Source organism: Chionomys nivalis, chromosome 15 (assembly GCF_950005125.1).
Source record: "Chionomys nivalis chromosome 15, mChiNiv1.1, whole genome shotgun sequence".
Taxonomy (NCBI): Eukaryota; Metazoa; Chordata; class Mammalia; order Rodentia; family Cricetidae; genus Chionomys; species Chionomys nivalis.
In genome coordinates, this window is record NC_080100.1 from 43,983,940 (window position 1) to 44,001,506 (window position 17,567).

The 17,567-nt window shown below is 45.7% G+C and overlaps 1 protein-coding gene across 3 annotated transcripts in view; it reads left to right on the forward strand.

Moving 5' to 3' along the window:
- The window catches only part of Pik3r1 (phosphoinositide-3-kinase regulatory subunit 1), an 82,981-nt gene that overhangs the window by 63,297 nt on the left and 2,117 nt on the right, over positions 1–17,567 (forward strand). The window contains exons 5-15 of one of the 3 annotated variants that reach the window (XM_057789476.1): positions 886–1,017; positions 1,817–2,018; positions 2,222–2,301; positions 13,085–13,184; positions 13,965–14,063; positions 14,285–14,465; positions 14,683–14,808; positions 15,788–15,930; positions 16,126–16,302; positions 16,395–16,463; positions 16,952–17,122. In XM_057789476.1, coding sequence (XP_057645459.1) covers positions 886–1,017; positions 1,817–2,018; positions 2,222–2,301; positions 13,085–13,184; positions 13,965–14,063; positions 14,285–14,465; positions 14,683–14,808; positions 15,788–15,930; positions 16,126–16,302; positions 16,395–16,463; positions 16,952–17,122 — 1,480 coding nt within the window. Of the gene's footprint in view, positions 1–885; positions 1,018–1,816; positions 2,019–2,221; positions 2,302–9,293; positions 9,408–11,120; positions 11,493–13,084; positions 13,185–13,964; positions 14,064–14,284; positions 14,466–14,682; positions 14,809–15,787; positions 15,931–16,125; positions 16,303–16,394; positions 16,464–16,951; positions 17,123–17,567 lie in introns of those variants that run through there. The other 2 variants (XM_057789478.1, XM_057789477.1) reach the window with 2 other exon arrangements.

The following is a 17,567-nucleotide window of genomic DNA, read 5'->3' on the forward strand; positions in this document are numbered from 1 at the left end:
CCTGGATGACTTGACCTCCTTTCTAGCTGATGGATTTCTCGGAGAAACTCGTTCCTCTTCTCTGAGCTAGTTGGATGCTCTCAGAATAGATAATAGCATCAGGAGAAGCTTTCCGGAACAGTTCGGATTATTCTATATAGGTAATCTTGAAACTGATTGCTCAAATGCTGAAGTATCTTGATATTTAGCTGAGCATTCTGTTAAGGCTGAATTTTATGTAGCGTTTATTAGTTTAGATTTGAGAAAACCTGGGAATTTTCATTTTTCATCTTCCTAATGTGGTTTGAGGGAACATTGGCTGTGTGTGCATGTGTATGGAGATCCAAGACGATGAAGGCTTGCTTTCTTTGAGACTTCTCTCTTGACTCCCCAACAACTGCCCCTCAGTGTCTGTTCACATGGCCTTTCCTTCGTTCACGGATTTCTGGTGTCTCTGGGACTTTGTCTTTTCTTACACTGATGCTAGTTAGACTGGTTTCAGGGTCTACTCTAAAACCTTGTTTAACCCGAGCACCTGTGCTAGGATCCATCTCTAAATAGCGATGGAGCGTTGGGACTTTGAGTTTCAACACAGCCACTAGGGAGGACACTCACTTATCGGTAATAATGTTATTTTTTGTTGCGCTAAGGAAGGTGGTTCCAGCAGAATAGCTACAGTCTGAGCATGCTGACTGCTTATTATGTGGGACAAAACTACATGAAGAAAAGCTGTTCTGTCCAAAATTCAGGAGCCTGCCCTATGAGAAACAGTCTTTCCTGAGCCCTAATTTCTGTTTCCTTCATGTTACTTCCTTCCCTGTGTCTTTTTTAAAGTCCCACATTTGGAAAATTGGCCCAACTGAAGTATGAACGCCTGAAATATTTCTTTAATGACTTCTCTCCTAGATGCCGCCTCAGTGGACTTGGAGATGATTGATGTCCAGGTTTTAGCAGATGCTTTCAAACGCTATCTCTTGGACTTACCAAATCCTGTCATTCCAGCAGTTGTTTACAATGAAATGATGTCGTTAGCCCAAGGTGAGTTTTCTCTCTCCAGACCTCTCCCACACAGGTGACTGAGATGTAGATAGGTCTGTTGTTCTGTGAAGTGCTGTGTATAAGGAGAAGGCATTGAGAAAATTCTAAGCTGCCCTCCCAGTGCCTCGCCACCACCCCAGACTCCCTCCTTTTCCACACAGCATCTGAGTATTTGACAGAAGAGACTTAGATTTGTGTTGGCTTAGAAGTCTGCCCATGTGTTAAACTGGCTAATTCGCTTCTGATCATGATCTGCCGAGATCGCTGCAGTTGGGAAGGTCATGACTATCGAAGCCTTAGCCTCAGATTCAGAAACCTAGGACTAGAATGCACGGCGAGGAATCTTCTTGTCCATGGCCCTGCACACCCAGAATGAAATGTATCGAGGGTGGAGCACTCAGCATAAGGAGCCGGAGCTCTGTGCAGTACTTTGGGGACAGGAAATTGTGGTTCGTGACCTTCAAAGTTTAACCTGTGCTCCTTATCTGATGCTCTGAGGAGGCAGCCAATCAGGCTTGGAGCTGCTTGATGGAGGCCAGGCTTCTGAGTGCACACCCTGAACATTTTGTGGTTTTTTTACAAGAAGAGTTTCTTGTATTTCATTTGACTGGAGATCTTTACTTTCTCACAATGCATTTCTTAATAAGAAGGGCAAAGGTCCTAGGTGCCTCTCCTGACGGTTTCTGTCTGGGCCTCCCTTGGTAGCTACAGCAGAGATTTAAAATGGTTCAAGCATTGGCTCGTCGGCACCTCTACATAGCCTTACTCTGTTTTCTGTATTTCTCTCTGTAACTTGTAGAAGTACAAAGCCCTGAAGACTACATCCAGCTGTTGAAGAAGCTCATTAGGTCGCCTAATATACCTCATCAATATTGGCTTACACTTCAGTATCTGCTTAAGCATTTCTTCAAGCTCTCTCAAGCCTCCAGCAAAAATCTTTTGAACACAAGAGTCCTCTCTGAGATTTTCAGCCCCGTGCTTTTTAGATTCCCAGCATCCAGGTAAGTGAAAGATGAGAAGAAGGTTTGGGGGTATGGTGGTGGGTGGTGGGTGGCCCTAATGACTATTTAAGGGTGTCTGAAGATCCTGGCCACAGATGCACATCTCATGGGGACTTGGTCCACACACATCAGTAGGATGATGGTTGGAGACAGTATTGTTTTTAGGAAGGACGATTCTCATAAACCACCTTTCTTATTTGCAGCTCTGATAATACTGAACACCTCATAAAAGTGATAGAGATTTTAATCTCAACTGAATGGAATGAACGACAGCCAGCACCAGGTAAGGCTTTGCAATATTTGACAGTCACTTGGCTTTTGGGGGCCTTTGCTTTGTACTTACACAAGTTTTAAAAACAATAAATATAAGAAACAGAGTAAGGCTATGTGTAGGTACCATGAAGCAGGTGCTTGAACCCTTGTGTTCTCTCTTCCTTAGCTACAAAAGGAGGCCTATACAGATAGAAACAGTGGTTTCTATTTCTTCTGAATCAATGCAGGTTTCTGGTATAACTGTAATGTTTAATAATATGCTAATTTATGGTTCACAGAAAAATAACAGTGGTGGGCTATGCAGTACATGTCAGTTCTTGCAAAATTTAAGCTATCTTGGTTTTAGTCTTACTTTTTTTTCCTTAAATTTACTAGCTCGATACAAGGTCTCATCGCATAGTTCAGACTGACCTTGAACTCACTTTGTAGCAGAGGTTGGCCTTGACCTCAAGCCTCCTTCCTGCCTCCCCCTTTACCTTTCTGTCTTATGTGAGCATAGGGCAAGCTCTCTGGACCCGACACCTCTTATGCTTCAGGCTGCTGAATATATTTATGGAGTTCGTTTTAGCTGTTGACTTTTTTTTTCCTTTTTGGGTTTTTCCAATACTTATAAGTGGGGGGGGGAGATTGATAATTACTATATAATTTAAAGTATTTTGGAGTGTGTGTTTTGGAAGGGACTATGCCGAGAAATGTCTGTCAAAGCAAACACTTTCAACAACACAGGCAACATGAAAGCAGTGTTGACTGCAGTTGGGGCGAGCCAGGTGGTCTTCTAACTGTTCACTGAACAGGGCGGAGGGTGTCGACACACCTAGAAAAGCAGCCTGTTGCTTAGAGAGTCCAAACAACCTGTGATAGTAGCACACAGGGCTGCTCCTTTAGATTCCTAGTCAGCCCTTAGTAGGTGAAGTATAGTTACAGGGCCAGAAGGAGGTTGTGCTTGCCTTCTTCACGTATGCCTAGGCTTTTAAACCCAAACACCCTGCTTCTGCTCTCTGCGATGGGTAACTCATGCAGATTAGCACGGCTGGGTGAGTAGCCACTGGGACAGAGCGACAGGCTGGGCTTTTTTGTCATGGCCAGCTACGCTTCTTTGCATCTGGATGCAGCAGACTGAGAGAGGCAAGGGCTTGGGCTCAAACTCCACCCTGAAATGACTGTACATAGATGAGTGCTCAAGATGCAAGATTTTGAAAGGGCTTCTGTGGGACTGACCCAAAATACTGTACCTAGCGTGAGCATGATCATAGAGGAGGCAAGCATGGTATCTTCCAAAGGTTCCAAACCGCAGCAAACAGCGTTTAGTGGGGATACCTGGAGCTATAGACAGAGTGCACTGGATAATGGATTCAGGAGCACTGGGTTATGTTCAGGAACTGCCTTTGGCTGCAGTGGGTAAGGATGAGAGCGGGGCATGGACGTGGCTGTGAGCCATTAGACTGCCTACGCGGAGACTAACCACACAGGCTAGGAAGGAAGAGGGGCATCAAGAATAGGCAGGCCCCAGCCAAAGCGCAGAGCGGCAACTGTTCACTTCCTCCTGACTGACATTGAGATGCACCCTGGAGAAGCACAGCTGTGCTTTGTCTGCCCTGTAGGGCTTGGGGTGGGGTGAGGGGAGCTGAGGAGTTGATCCTCGTGGCCTTCTCCGTAACACTCACTCCCTGACCTCATCAGGCAGGTGACACGGATGCTGAAATCCAGATGGGACTTTTATAAATGAATTGATTACTAAGGTCTTATTTGTCTGTTTGGCGGAGAGGGGTGTTTCACCGCTGGGAGTTTAATATAAATGGATTAAATGTCTTTTATCAGACTGATTTCTAAAAGTAAGCCTGTATCATCGTCCGCCGTTCTCATGATGTGGCCTGACACACAGAAGAGCATGGCAGTCCCCCACGTAGGAACTGGCATACTAATTTCAAAGCAGGATTAATTCCGTCAGCTCCGCTGCTGAGGATGACAAAGATTGAACATCCTGGATTGTGCCAGTATTTGTGCAGACTTAAAAAAAAAATAGAAAGAAGGAAGGAAAGAAAGAAAACGGATTAAACCCAAGTAATTCTTAAGCCCGATCTGAGCCATTTTTCACTTCATGTGGTAATTTTCAGCCACCCTGAGCATTGTCTAGGTCCCTTGGGATTAAATGGATGCCTCAGAGGTTCTCATGTCACGCTCCACCCACAAGAGGATAGGGGAAGGTGCCTTCATCCTGAACACCTTTGGGCTCCAGGCTAGCTCCAGCGCCGTGATTGGCAGGGTATCCCAGAAAAAGAAATGACCTCTTCAACCCGGTGGGAATCCAGTGCCTTCCCCACCAGTCCAGCATGCAAGAGTCCCCAAGGGCTTTGGAAACTCATCTCCAGTGCATGCTCATAAATCAGGCATTTATCTAAGCTGCCACTCTGAACAGAAGGGAGTCTTTGAAGGACCTGGAAATGAGGAGTACAAGGAGGTGTTTGTTGTGTGGCAGACATGTCTCTGGCTTCTTTGGGTTCTACCAGGTAGTAGTTAGAAAGATAAGGCCCATGCCTGAGGCCAAAATATCATCTTAAATAAGGTCTGTTAAAAATAGCCTCTAAATTCAAGCTGGGAGTGCACTTCTCTTAAGACAGAGATTTGGAGGTGCAGTTAATGACTTTTTGGGGGTAACTGAATAGCTAAGTTCATGGAAGAATACACCCTGAAATTGAAAACCGGGTCCAAGTCTAAGTGGAGCAAAGGAAAATAGCATTTTGACTTGCAGATAGACAGCAAGCCAGCTAATCAGAGGGTTTGAGGCTCATCTTTAGGTTGTGTGCACTCATCTAGGACATTTGTACACCGCGGTCGGTCCCTTAAGAATGTGTTTCTGCAAACTGGCCCATCCGGCGCTGACGTAAGGCCACGTTTTAGGTGACAGGGTTATAAGGTACCACTGGGACCCTAAAGATACAGAGATGAGAGGCTTGCTCTGCTACCTGACCAGTGTATGCCGCAGGGAGATCTGTCCAGGAGCTACCTTTGGGTCCAGCTTGTCCTGTCTGCAACCTTTGTATACCTAAGTTGTTGGAACCATCTCCAACCATGGGGCTGTGTTCAGAGTCCAGTCAAAAAGCCTTCTAAAGTTTCTAGAATATAATGAGCTAAACCTGAGGGAAGTAAGAGCCTATGGACAACAGGGAACAAAGGGCCGCAGGGCCAGGTGGGTAGCTTCAGGAACAAGGCTTCATCAGATGCGCCCTGGAAAGAAGAATGGGTCGCTCTCTCCCAGGGTTGTTAGGATTAAATGAGCTGACATAAATAAGCGATGTGGCTTGGTGGGTGGAGTGGCCTGGATGTCAGTGCCGCTCCCCGTCACCTTGCCAATGCGCCTTTGCACGGTGCACAACATGTACAACTGTGCACAGCGTCCCCTGTGCCATCCACTTCTGTGTCCCAGTAGGCCCCCAGGGTGCCTTCTGTGCAGGTTAGAACGGCCCATTCACCGTGTGTTCTTGATTCCCTGTTCCCTATTCTTCAACTGTCCCGTGGGCTTTTTTCAAAACTGTTAGTTTAATCGGTTTGGCTACGTTTCTAAAAGGCAAAGACAAAAGCTATCTCTCATTTTGATCCCTTCTAGTTACAGATCTGAGCACAGACTAATAATTCTCCAAATATACTCATAACACTGATAAACTTGGATTTTCAAAGAAATTGTAGAAACCAGCTCATTTTGTGCACCCAGCGGCCCTTTGAGGTAAAAGATTTCTTGCTCTTACGGAAGGAGGCACAGGTGTGGCCAGGTGATGCGGAGAGTGTGTTTTCAGAGTTCTGTTGTTAGCTTGCCATTCCCTCTGTTGCAAGAAGTCCTCAATATGTTTAAAGCTGAGTGGCAGGCTTTCTGGAATTTCTTTTACGCTGCCCAGACATGGAGAACTAAACTGATCTCGCCAGGGCAGCCACAGTAGGGACAGGTCCAGTGAACACAGGGTACCTCTGAATACCGCCCATATTTTGGATTTCACGGACGTATTCAGAAATGCTAATATAGCATAATTGGAGTCTAACATTGCACCCGCAAGCCTGGAGGAGGCAACAAGTGGCTCTTTCTCCCCCTGTCCTCCTACACCTGTCAGAGTTAATTTTTAACCACTGCCGCATTGCAAAACATCCCTCCTGAAGAGCGTAATTCATGTGTTGTGTTTGAAATGCTCTGGGCTGGGTTTTCAGCTGAGGCGCAAGCAAATGCTAAGACGGGGTAAACGGTTTACCTTTCAATTCCCCCCCTCCCATTGGGTTTCAAATGGGGTCTGACCTGAGTTGTTTCAAAGGTAAGGAATGAAACTTTGAGAAAGATGCATAGCCTGAGAAAAGGGTAGAGGTGAATGGAGAGCCCAGCTCCATCCCATTAAAACCAGCCAGTTTTACTCTCCACCAGCATTGTGAGCTCTGGGCACGTGCTGGGGGATGGTTTTACTTTTGTTTTCAGGGCACAGCCTTCTCTGTCTCTCAAGGGACAGGATGGGTGGGGGGAGGTGGCCCTAATCACTGGGGAAAGAGTTCCCCTCTCCCCTAGACAGTGGGCGTGCCTTTGCAGAAAGCCCTTAGCCTGCCTCTGACTTTTTGCATATGTAAACCTGAGTTTGTTAACTGAAATATGTTCTTCGTTAGTGTGTGTTCTTTGAGACCAGGACATGGAGTTATAGATTTACCTCCTACTGGATGGCCCTACTTTCTAAGTTGTGTTCTGTTAAAATTATGAAGGAACTCATTCCTTTTGCTGTCGATGGTTGTGACTGAGTTTTTTTCTGCTGCCTCCTTTTCCATGGCTTTTACTCTTTAATAGTGGCGCTTGGAGTCCTTTGAGAAGAAGCAAGCTTTCCAGGTCTCAGACCATGGGTCCCTCCATGCCTGGAGAGGACTTGTTTAGGGCAGAAACCATGTCCCAGAAGTTTCAAACGCACGTTAATGATCAGAAAGTTTCCTGACTCGGGGCAATCTGCTGGAAAGCAGAATCATGGCCCATCTTTGCCTCTGGAGGGAGTTGTACAGAACCCCCGAGGAAAGGGATGCATGCTAACTTGAAACATCCAGAAGGTGACGTGAGCCTCCAGTTAGACTTACAAGGTGTCCTGTGTCCTGGGTCTCAGCAGTCCCAGGTAAATGGGACACTGAGAAAGCACAGGTTTTCTTAAAGGGGCTTAACAGGTAAATGGAAATTATTTCCTAGGTGTCATGACATCTGTGCCTTTGGTTTATTAGTGAATTGTATAGCCAGCAGAATATTTGTGATTATATCTATTAGTTTGTGGGGCGTCTTGGTTCTAGAGAAGATGAAATGGGAAGTTTGGTTTTCTCTGAAGCAGGAGTGAGTTGCTCGGTTCCGCCAGCAGAGGGCTCCCTCCCTAAACTTATTCCCTAAACTTATAAAGATCATGAATCTTATCAGTGGGGACAGATTGTTCTCATAGTTGCAGTTCCTTGGTAGAGAGTGCCTGGTAGCCGATTGATTGTGCACATTGTGAGGAAATTGTTTGCAACAAGGTGTTCATGGCTCTTTGCAGGCTTTTGGGGAGTGTACTACTTTACTATAGATACTTTCGTTTGAGACTCTCAGAGTTACATTTTAATCTCTCCAGGAGGTTCTGAGGTAGGTCCAGACAGGTATGCTTAAGAAACCAAGGTGTCTGTTTCTTCCAGAGGGGCACTTTTTAAAAGCAAGGCAATGCATGAATATAAGAAAGCAAATTTACTTTTCTTAAGCTAAAAGGAGAAAACCAGGAAACCAGAGTTTTGTTATAGGTATGATTTCTTTCTTTTCTTTTTTTTTCATGTGGCCCGAAAAGAAAGTAAATTCCATTTCTTATCAGTTTTTACTTTCCTCGAGCACGGGAAGCTAAGAACAGAGAATGGAGTTTAGTGCCAAAAATCTGGAGTTCTTTTTTCTGGGGGTTTTTCCTCCCCTATAGTATGAAGGAATTGCCTGGGGTAATATCTAAATTACTGTTATGTTTTAGGTTTGTAGGCTTTTGTGCTTTTTATTTCTGGTTCAAAAGATTAAAGTGGAGAGGCCTCTGTGTCGATGCAATGGAAAAGTTCCCTGGAAAGACTTGAATTCTTTTCTGGCCAGCCAATAACCCTAAACCTAGTTAGTTGCAACTTTCTCAAATAAAGGACTAGAATCCACAGGAAGGAAGGTGTGTCCTCTGCCCTATCCTTTGCCGCGCCCAGCCGGCAGTTAACCCAAAGCAGACACACCTCTTAGAAAGTCCTAGGACCTTGAAGGTGAGCTGAAGTTGACCTCTTGAAAATCTGGGCTTGCAAGGAGGATGCCCTCCTGGGGCTGCCAGCCCGTGTGCCTGTGCGATGCTCTCTGGGAAGGGCTTTCCTGATACACCTGCGGGGCCAACTGTGCCAGTGTGTGGGAGGAGGTGGACACAAGAGTGAGGCACCCTGTTCTGGGCTGTTCCGAGAGGTTCAGGACTTCACAAACGCGGCTTTGATTCTATTTTTTGCTGAACTAGCTGGGCCATTTCCTGTGCCGCTTCACTGCGGGCCACTTGAGCCCCCGGAGCGGGGGCTGCCTGCACATACAGGCACCATGGCCACCAGGGAGGACTATTTTCAGCGCTCCCTTACAATGCTCTTCTCATTTCCAGGGCAAAAATGAGCAAGTTAGTTTTGCCTCGGTCACTTGTCAGCCTGATGACAACTTTGACTTTGACTTGGGTGCCCCTCCCCCTCCCCAAATCCCTAGCTCAGCAAATATTTGAACCTGCCCAAGTTAATCATGAAGCCGCGATCTTTATCTGAGCGAGACGGGGCGAGCGTCCGCCAGGGCTCCTTTCTTCCCCAGCGCAGTAGCGCGACCCAGGGGGGCTCTGCTCGCGGAGCCAGGGACGTACTGCCGGGGCGGGGCTCGGGGCGGAGGGACCGGCTACAGCCTAGCCTGGGGGAGCCGGCGGAGAGTCGCGCGCCCCCGCCTTGCGCGCTCTCCTCCTCCTCCTAGGCTTGCGACTGCCGGTGCCAGGAGGGCGGGGGAGCCTCGGGGGCTGGGCCCACTTGGTTGAAGAACAGCTTCTTTGGATTTTTTTTTTCTCGGTGGGATACTGGCAGTTCAAAGCGAAACCGCTGAAATGCATAACCTACAAAGTAAGTCTCTTTTCATTTATGCACTTATCTGCACCGGGCTCTTTATCTGCAAGCCGTCCTCTCTAGTTTGACTGGAGCGGGTGTATGTGAGTGTCTGTGTGTGCACTGGGAGTGTGTGCGCCTGGGGAGAGCAGATGGGCGATTAGGGGAGACACTCCCTTCTGTCCTCCAGGGGAACACTGTAGGGGAAGAGATGGCATTTAGGTTTGGAGTATAGAAAGTGGGGGTCAGGAAGTTGGGACCAAGCGAGAACTTGCAGAGAACATGGAAAATCACCTGTCTCTCTGACCTGCCCCTTGGGTCCCCTTGCCACATGGCAGCAGTCTGCAGCTAGGCTTTCTGTAGGAGTACTGCACACTGGCCCATTAGGGGTGATCCATGAGTTGGTTATACTGCCAAGGGAACTTGTCCCTTTACTTTTGGGGAAGACTCAACATTTTTATTTAACTATTAATTTTTTTTCATCTTTTCTAAGGACATGACTTTTACCATTTTTATTTGAATTTTAGGATAGATTTAAATTTTAGTTTAGATTTACTTCAACTTATAGGCAGATAGAGAAGTGTGAATTGGAAGGAACAGGATTGAGTCTGTTGCTGTCTCCAATGAGGCAGAAATGCCCTAGGGAGGGGACTCAAGTGGACAGCAGCCAGGGGAGAGAATGCTTTGCTCTACTTTTCATACTGTGCGATTCCAAACGTGGTAGAAATCTAAAGGGGCTTCTGTGTTCCGTCAGTCTTCCCACGGGTGCATAGCACACACCCCCACAGAGCCCACTCTCGTTTTTTAAAAATGAAGCCACATTCACATTGGAGCCGTACCCTCCACAATAATGTAAATGTCAAGAGATTCTGGTCTTCAGTGTGCGATGACAGAATCACATGCAGAAGGATTGAAAGAGCCAAACTAAATCCTTAGATTTGTAGAGAAATTGATTTCTTTATATTGAACACTGCTAAGAAGGAGTATTGTCCCCCAAGTAAGGCACTGAGCTAAAGAGAGGAGGGGAGGGCATGGAGAGATGGAGAGAGAGAGAGAGAGAGAGAGAGAGAGAGAGAGAGAGAGAGAGAGATTACATCACCTTTTTTAAAAGCAGCTAGCAGTGAGATGGGTTCCTGAGCGAGCCACTTGGCAGAGAGCACCTGAACTCTGCCTTCTGATATATGGCCTCTTATTTTGGCAGAAGCACCTCATTGTCCAGTCTTGTTAGGTAGGAAACATTGAAACTCACCAGTGTGGACCATTTCTGCTATCATTTCTGCAAATAATAGGCGTCTTCATTCCTGTGCTGAGTTTGCATGATTTATTCTGTAAAGCCTGTTTTGACCTTGGGATATTCTGGTAGAGGCATTTTGTCTGAGTACTGTCTCTTAGCTTCCCCTTTTTAATGTGGTACATTTATGGCCATGCTTAAGAACTGTGGGAGATTGTCTTAAATATTCAGAGCTCTTGATCCTTTCTGCCTCTCACATAGAGAAGCGATATCTAAGGGCTGTAAAACAGAGCTTAAGGGCAGTAGTTTGATGCCTCTGTAAGATTTTTATACCACGGACTAGCCAGGCTATCTCTAAGCCCAGATGCACTGAGCTAGAAGCTGCTGGTGTATCAGCCGCTGTCAATCTGCCAACAGCGGAATGTACCATGCTGCAGGGAGTAATAAAAGGGAATTAGAGAACTCACTGCTGGAAGAGAGCAGGCAAATTAAACACCTTTTGAAACGATGAGCGTGCAGACATTGCAGCTGTGTGGCATGGAGGCGCTCGGAGAGAGGCTGGGGCCATGTGAAGCTGGCATCCAGGAGAACCGATGAAGCAGGAGTGGTCTGGTGACATTTTTCTGACTTGATTGGCTGGGGCGTGTGATGTAATAGGTTACAGTGCAGCCCCGTATAGGTTTTAAAATGAATTCCAAGGCACCATTACAAAGAAAGCCGGACTCTTTTCTTATAACTGAGCACAGCCGAGGAAACTCTCGCACAAATGTACACCACGGTTTGGACTATGGAAGACCTGGACTTAGAGTGTGCCAAGACAGATATAAACTGTGGCACGGACTTGATGTTTTATATAGAAATGGATCCACCAGGTAATACTGCAGTATTAATGGAGAAGCTAGTTAATTTTCTGACTTTATTTTTATTTTTTTTTTTTGGAACGCTGCTGTTAACAGATCCTCTTGAGGTTGCTATTTTTACTAATTTGTTTCACGGTTTAAAATTAGTCTGATTAGAACTTTAAAATTAAACAGACTGTTTGACTGTAGCAGCAAGCTCGGGCTGTATGTGATACAAGCTGGTTCTTGCTGAACGGCTGGCTGGGAATTGGATTCCACTTTTTCCGCTGCTGGCGTCCTTTGTTAATTATGTTCCTTGGCAAGCTGGGCTATATTGTTGTATATTGTTCCTTTAATTAAGGGGACGTGTCCTTGCGCTGTTTTCTCTGCTGGCTGTGGACTCTGGCAGCGTGGTACTTTGCTGTGATAATGCCGGGTGCTTGAGAAAGCTCGTGAGAGGTAGCAGTGACTTAAACTCAGGTCTGCTGACCTGAAGGGCTTGTGAATCAGATGTTGGAGACTTGCTTGCTCTCCTGCCGAGAGACTACAATGGAAAAAGTGGGCTTTCCTTGCTTTTGTAAAAAGTCTTGCTAGACACCTGAAATCTTCTGGGGGCACAAATTGAAACAGTCACAGTGCTTTCAAAGTTAGTGGGATCAGATTTAGGTAAAAATCCTAGGCTCCTTCGGTTGGCACCTCTGGGGTCAGCCCTCCCTTCAATGAGGGAACTCAGAAATGCCTAGGGCATGTTGTCACCTTGTGGACGTGCACATTGATTTGACATTGAAGAAGAAGACAGGGGTTCTAACCTAACGTGTAGAGCACAGTCCCCCCCGCCCCCCCCCCCAGCAGAATGGTAACTGAAGACTAAGGAGACGTAGTTCAGAGAGGAGTTTCCTGAAGTGGCTTTGGCAAGAGCCGTGCCTGATGAACTAACATAGAACTAACATAGAGAAACCCAGTTTTTAAAACACACTGCTGTAAAATGAGGGCTTTAAAAAAATGTGATTACCGCGCTCCTGCAGGACAGAGCAACCAAATTTGTCTTTCATAATTAAGGAGGAGAAGAAAGGGAAGCCAACTCCTGTTATTTCTGCTGCTCAGATGTTCCTAGTTACTTTCTTTAGACGGAGCTGCCCAGGCACACAACTTTAATACAGCTAAAATCCAGAGCTAGAAATGTCGACTCTTGGTTAGCATTGACATTTTCTCCCATAGCCAGTCCTATTTATTTCGTAACCTCTAGACCTGTCTGTCTGTCTGTCTGTCTGTGTCGTCCTCCCCCAACCCTCCTGCACTTCTTTTTTTTCCTTTTCAGTTTTTGTTTTTAACCATATTCTGAGATTTCTTTTGAAAATAAATACCTGCTGTGGTCCATGGAATTGTGAATCCCTGGTGTCCTCTCCCCGACCCCTCTACCACTGTAAATGTCTTAGTAAATTCAACTGTCTTTTAACTGAAAATAGAATTTGTGTATTTTTAATTGAAATAAAATGAAACCACTTCCTCCTTACTCTTCGCTGCTGTAATGAAAAGTTGTTCCTCTGAAAAGATGCGATCCTAATTTGAAATGTGCACTTGGGGTCAGGATTGCAAACAACTTTCTTTTCCCCCTTTGCCTGCAGCACTGCCCCCGAAGCCACCCAAGCCCACGACTGTAGCCAACAACGGCATGAACAACATGTCCCTACAGGATGCTGAGTGGTACTGGGGAGACATCTCAAGGTAAGGCCGTGGGGCTCTGCCTTTCCACCAGATGCAGGGAGGCTTCCAGTAAGGGAACAGAAAGCACCAGCTTGCTGAGTTCCATTTTTAGGATGTCATCCAACATAAGCATGAAGCATAGTTGGTTCTCTTCCAAAGACGACCAGAAAAGTCACCGAGCACCAGAGCGGTGTGGGTGCTGGGTGACACAGGAAATTAAACACCCAGGAAGCTTCCCTGTGGACAGAGATGTCGGGAAGCTCCCGGGGTGACAGAGCACTGCCTGCTTTCTCTCTAGTGAGCAGGACTTTAGGAATTCAGGTTACTGCTTCCCTCATAAACCCTTGTAGCTTTTCGAGTGGTTCGTGAGTGGGCTGGAAGAGCCTCTTTATAGACTGTGACTTTCTGGGCCGATTTATCAGAAACTGCTTTAAAAGGGGGGGAAATCCTTGTATTATAGAGATGCCGATAGTGTAAATGGGTGTATGTATACGTAAGCGTAGGTGTCATGCACTTATTTTTAGTGGGATGAATTTATGACGTTTCTGTATAAGCAAAGAGAAATTGTTCATTAGTTTTATGTGCAATAGCGACATGTGACCCCACAAGGACAGGAGGATGTAAGATGCGGGACCTCTGGATTTTCTGCTCAGTGACTGTGAAGGCTAAGGGTATGGCTCAGTGGTACAGCAATCCTGAGTGCAGGAGGGGAAATGGTGTGCATGTCTGTCTGTCTGTCTGTAAGTGTGTGGTCTTTCAAAGTTGAAAAGTAAGCATGGTCCTTCGTTGTGTTCATTCCAGGGAAGAAGTGAACGAAAAGCTCCGAGATACAGCGGATGGGACCTTTCTGGTACGAGACGCGTCTACTAAGATGCACGGCGATTATACTCTTACACTAAGGTGAGCCAGGGAGGCAGCTGTGATGGGGATGTCATGAAAACATTTCTTCATTAGAGTTCTTTCTCCTCAAACCTGCACATAACGTAATGGGTTTCATTATAGAATTTTGAAAGATGCTTGTTCTTCCCTCTACCTGACTTCTTCTCCTGGACCCCTCTTCTAAGACCCCCCCACTACATCAGAAAACTTTAATAATCATTAGTTTTCTATTGTATTTACAGGAAAGGAGGAAATAACAAATTAATCAAAATCTTTCACCGAGATGGAAAATATGGCTTCTCTGATCCATTAACCTTCAACTCCGTGGTTGAACTAATAACCCACTACCGGAATGAGTCTCTCGCTCAGTATAACCCCAAGCTGGATGTGAAGTTACTCTACCCGGTGTCCAAATACCAGCAGGTAATTTAATCAGCACTCCTCCCACTGCAGGAGCACAGGGCCAAGCCACTCTCCAGCGTGGAAAATGATTTGAAATTGGCTTTTGACAAACTTTACACCATGACTGGAATTTCACAATGGCTGAATCAGATAACATGTTGGCTGTTTCAGTAAGGACTGTTACTGGAATAAATACCTTATCAACTGAGTTTTTTTTCCCCCTTGTATATCCTTCCAGGATCAAGTTGTCAAAGAAGATAATATTGAAGCTGTAGGGAAAAAATTACATGAATATAATACTCAATTTCAAGAAAAAAGTCGGGAATATGATAGATTATACGAGGAATACACCCGTACGTCCCAGGTGAGTTTAAGATAGTTTGGACTAACACATGTTATAGTCAGATTCAAAAGAAGAATTGTGTCTAACCCATTTCCGTAGAGCCCATGCGTATAAGAATCCCACATTAGGCTTGCTCTAACTGGCAGGGTCATTGGGAGCTTTCAGCCGATGCAACCTGAGTCCTGACTCGAGGCTTCCGTTTAGGCCAGACTTCAATAATAACTGCTAGTGGCAGTTTGTCCAAACTCTGGGTGGAAATTTCATATCCATCCCCTCTGCTGTGAGGAGAAGCGACTGTGTCCACTGTGTTGATTGCCAGGAGAAAATAGCATGGATGATAGAAATAAGATTCATTGAAAAGACAGACGAGGTTGTACCTACATATTTAGGAATGCACACGTAATAGTTACTGAAAGAGAAGGAAGGGTATGCGGGAGGGTTTAGAGAGGGGAAAGGAGAAAATGATATTATACTGTAATCTCAAAAAAAAAATAAGTAAAAGAAGTAATTTTGAAAAGTGAAGGTAGACAGAAAATTCTCCACAAGAAACGTTTGTTTCTATGTCCTTTGACTAGAGTTTGTGAATTCCCGTTCAGCCCTGCCAACAGAGCGCACGCCGGCTTTCCCTATCTCCTGGTCCTGTATTGAGGATATACAGTACAGATTTCTCCCCACCCCCTTGCTACTGTTGTCTAAGCAGCACAGCACAGCTGTTTACATAGCGTTGATGTTGTATCAGGCTTAAGCAATTTAGAGTTGATTTGGAGTTGATGAGAAAAATCACACGGCCCCCGCGTGGCCATGGCATCGTTTCAATAAGGAACTTAAGCATCCTGGCTGTTAGGGGCCAAGAGGGCTTCTGTAACTAAGCTGATGGTGCCCACGGAAGCCTGTACCGACCAACGGCACGTCTGCATCGCATCACTAGCTAGCTTGTCTCTCACCGTGAGAAGTCGTGTTCTGAAAGGGATGACATTGTCTTATGAAACTTGTGTTGCAGGAAATTCAAATGAAAAGAACAGCTATTGAAGCATTTAATGAAACCATAAAAATATTTGAAGAACAATGCCAAACCCAGGAGCGGTACAGCAAAGAATACATAGAAAAGTTTAAACGTGAAGGCAACGAGAAAGAAATTCAAAGGTAGATGAACCATGAGCACCCCCCGTACCCTTGTGACAGAAGGAACATAAATTGTTTAAGACTGGTCAGACCGATGCTCCCCGTTCCTGGCATTTGAGCAATTTTAAGATGGAATAACCAAAGCTTCCTAAATTTGGGGGGAACCCTGCGTGGTGTGCCCAGATACTTAGCAATATGTTTTTCTCCTGCCTACAGGATTATGCATAATTATGATAAGCTAAAGTCTCGCATCAGTGAGATCATTGACAGTAGGAGGAGGCTGGAGGAAGACTTGAAGAAGCAGGCAGCTGAGTATCGTGAGATTGACAAGCGCATGAACAGCATTAAGCCAGACCTCATTCAGCTGAGAAAGACAAGAGACCAATACTTGATGTAAGTGTTTGAAACGGAGCCCCAAGAACTGACAGTGGCTCAAATCAAAGACAAGTCCTCAATGGCTTTTCTTTTTTGCAAAACTCTTTCAGGTGGCTAACACAGAAAGGTGTTCGGCAGAAGAAGCTGAACGAGTGGCTGGGCAATGAAAACAACGAAGAGTAAGTAGCTGCTGAGGATGAGGGCCCCCGACCTTAGCACATCTGGCAAGCGAAAATGTGTAAACTCGGTAGCCTTAGCCAGTGATTTACAAAGGGAAAGTTGAGCCCAGGGAGACGGGGCTGTTTTTTGTTTCATTTTGTTCTTTGTTTTCCCCATAATTGTGTAAATTGACTCTGTGTCCATAATGATGTCCCTGAGCTTCAGAAAAATCCCCAAATATTTTTGGAACAATGAGAGAAAAACAATTATGTTTAGTTTCATTTGAAGGTGAAGTATATGTTTGGTTTGAATTATTTGAGTACTGTCTGCCCAGGTACCTAAGGGTGATTGCCTAGTTGAAGATGGAGATAGTAATAACTTCTGCTAGCGATTCACCCTGGGGGAGGGGTGGCAAGGAGGCGGAGTCCTCCGATCCAGCTTGGAAGGGGACCCTGGGGCAGGCCAGGATTCCCACCGCCTTCTCTCATCTTTGCTTCTGCCTGGACAGCCAATACTCACTGGTAGAAGACGACGAGGACCTGCCCCACCACGATGAGAAGACTTGGAATGTCGGAAGCAGCAACCGCAACAAAGCCGAGAATCTATTACGAGGGAAGCGAGATGGCACTTTTCTTGTCCGGGAGAGCAGTAAGCAGGGCTGCTACGCCTGCTCTGTGGTGTAAGTAGCTCCAGAAAACTTACTTGTTACGTTTCCTTCATCTATTCATTTGAAAGATCAGGATCTGAAACCATGTTAACCTTGGAGGATCATACTATGGTCCAGACAAATGAATCCATTAAGACCCTAACAGAGAGACACCTGTCACCATATAGTAGGACAGCTGGGACTTGGGTTCCAATATTGGGACAAGTTAATTTCTAGATGTTTTGAGGTCTTTTTCCCCCCTCATCTTAATTGTAAACAGAAGTGGCCATGCCTTCCCACTGTCCTTACCCCTCTAAAAGCCAGTAGAGTTAGAATTCAAGGTTATGTTTTATGAGAACATCACCAAAAATAAAGAAATCTTTCAGGGACTGACCAAAGCAAGAAAAGAGGTAGGACCCCACTGCGGTCATGCAGAGATAGACCCGGAAGGAGGCATAGTTCTGTCTTGTCACCTAGT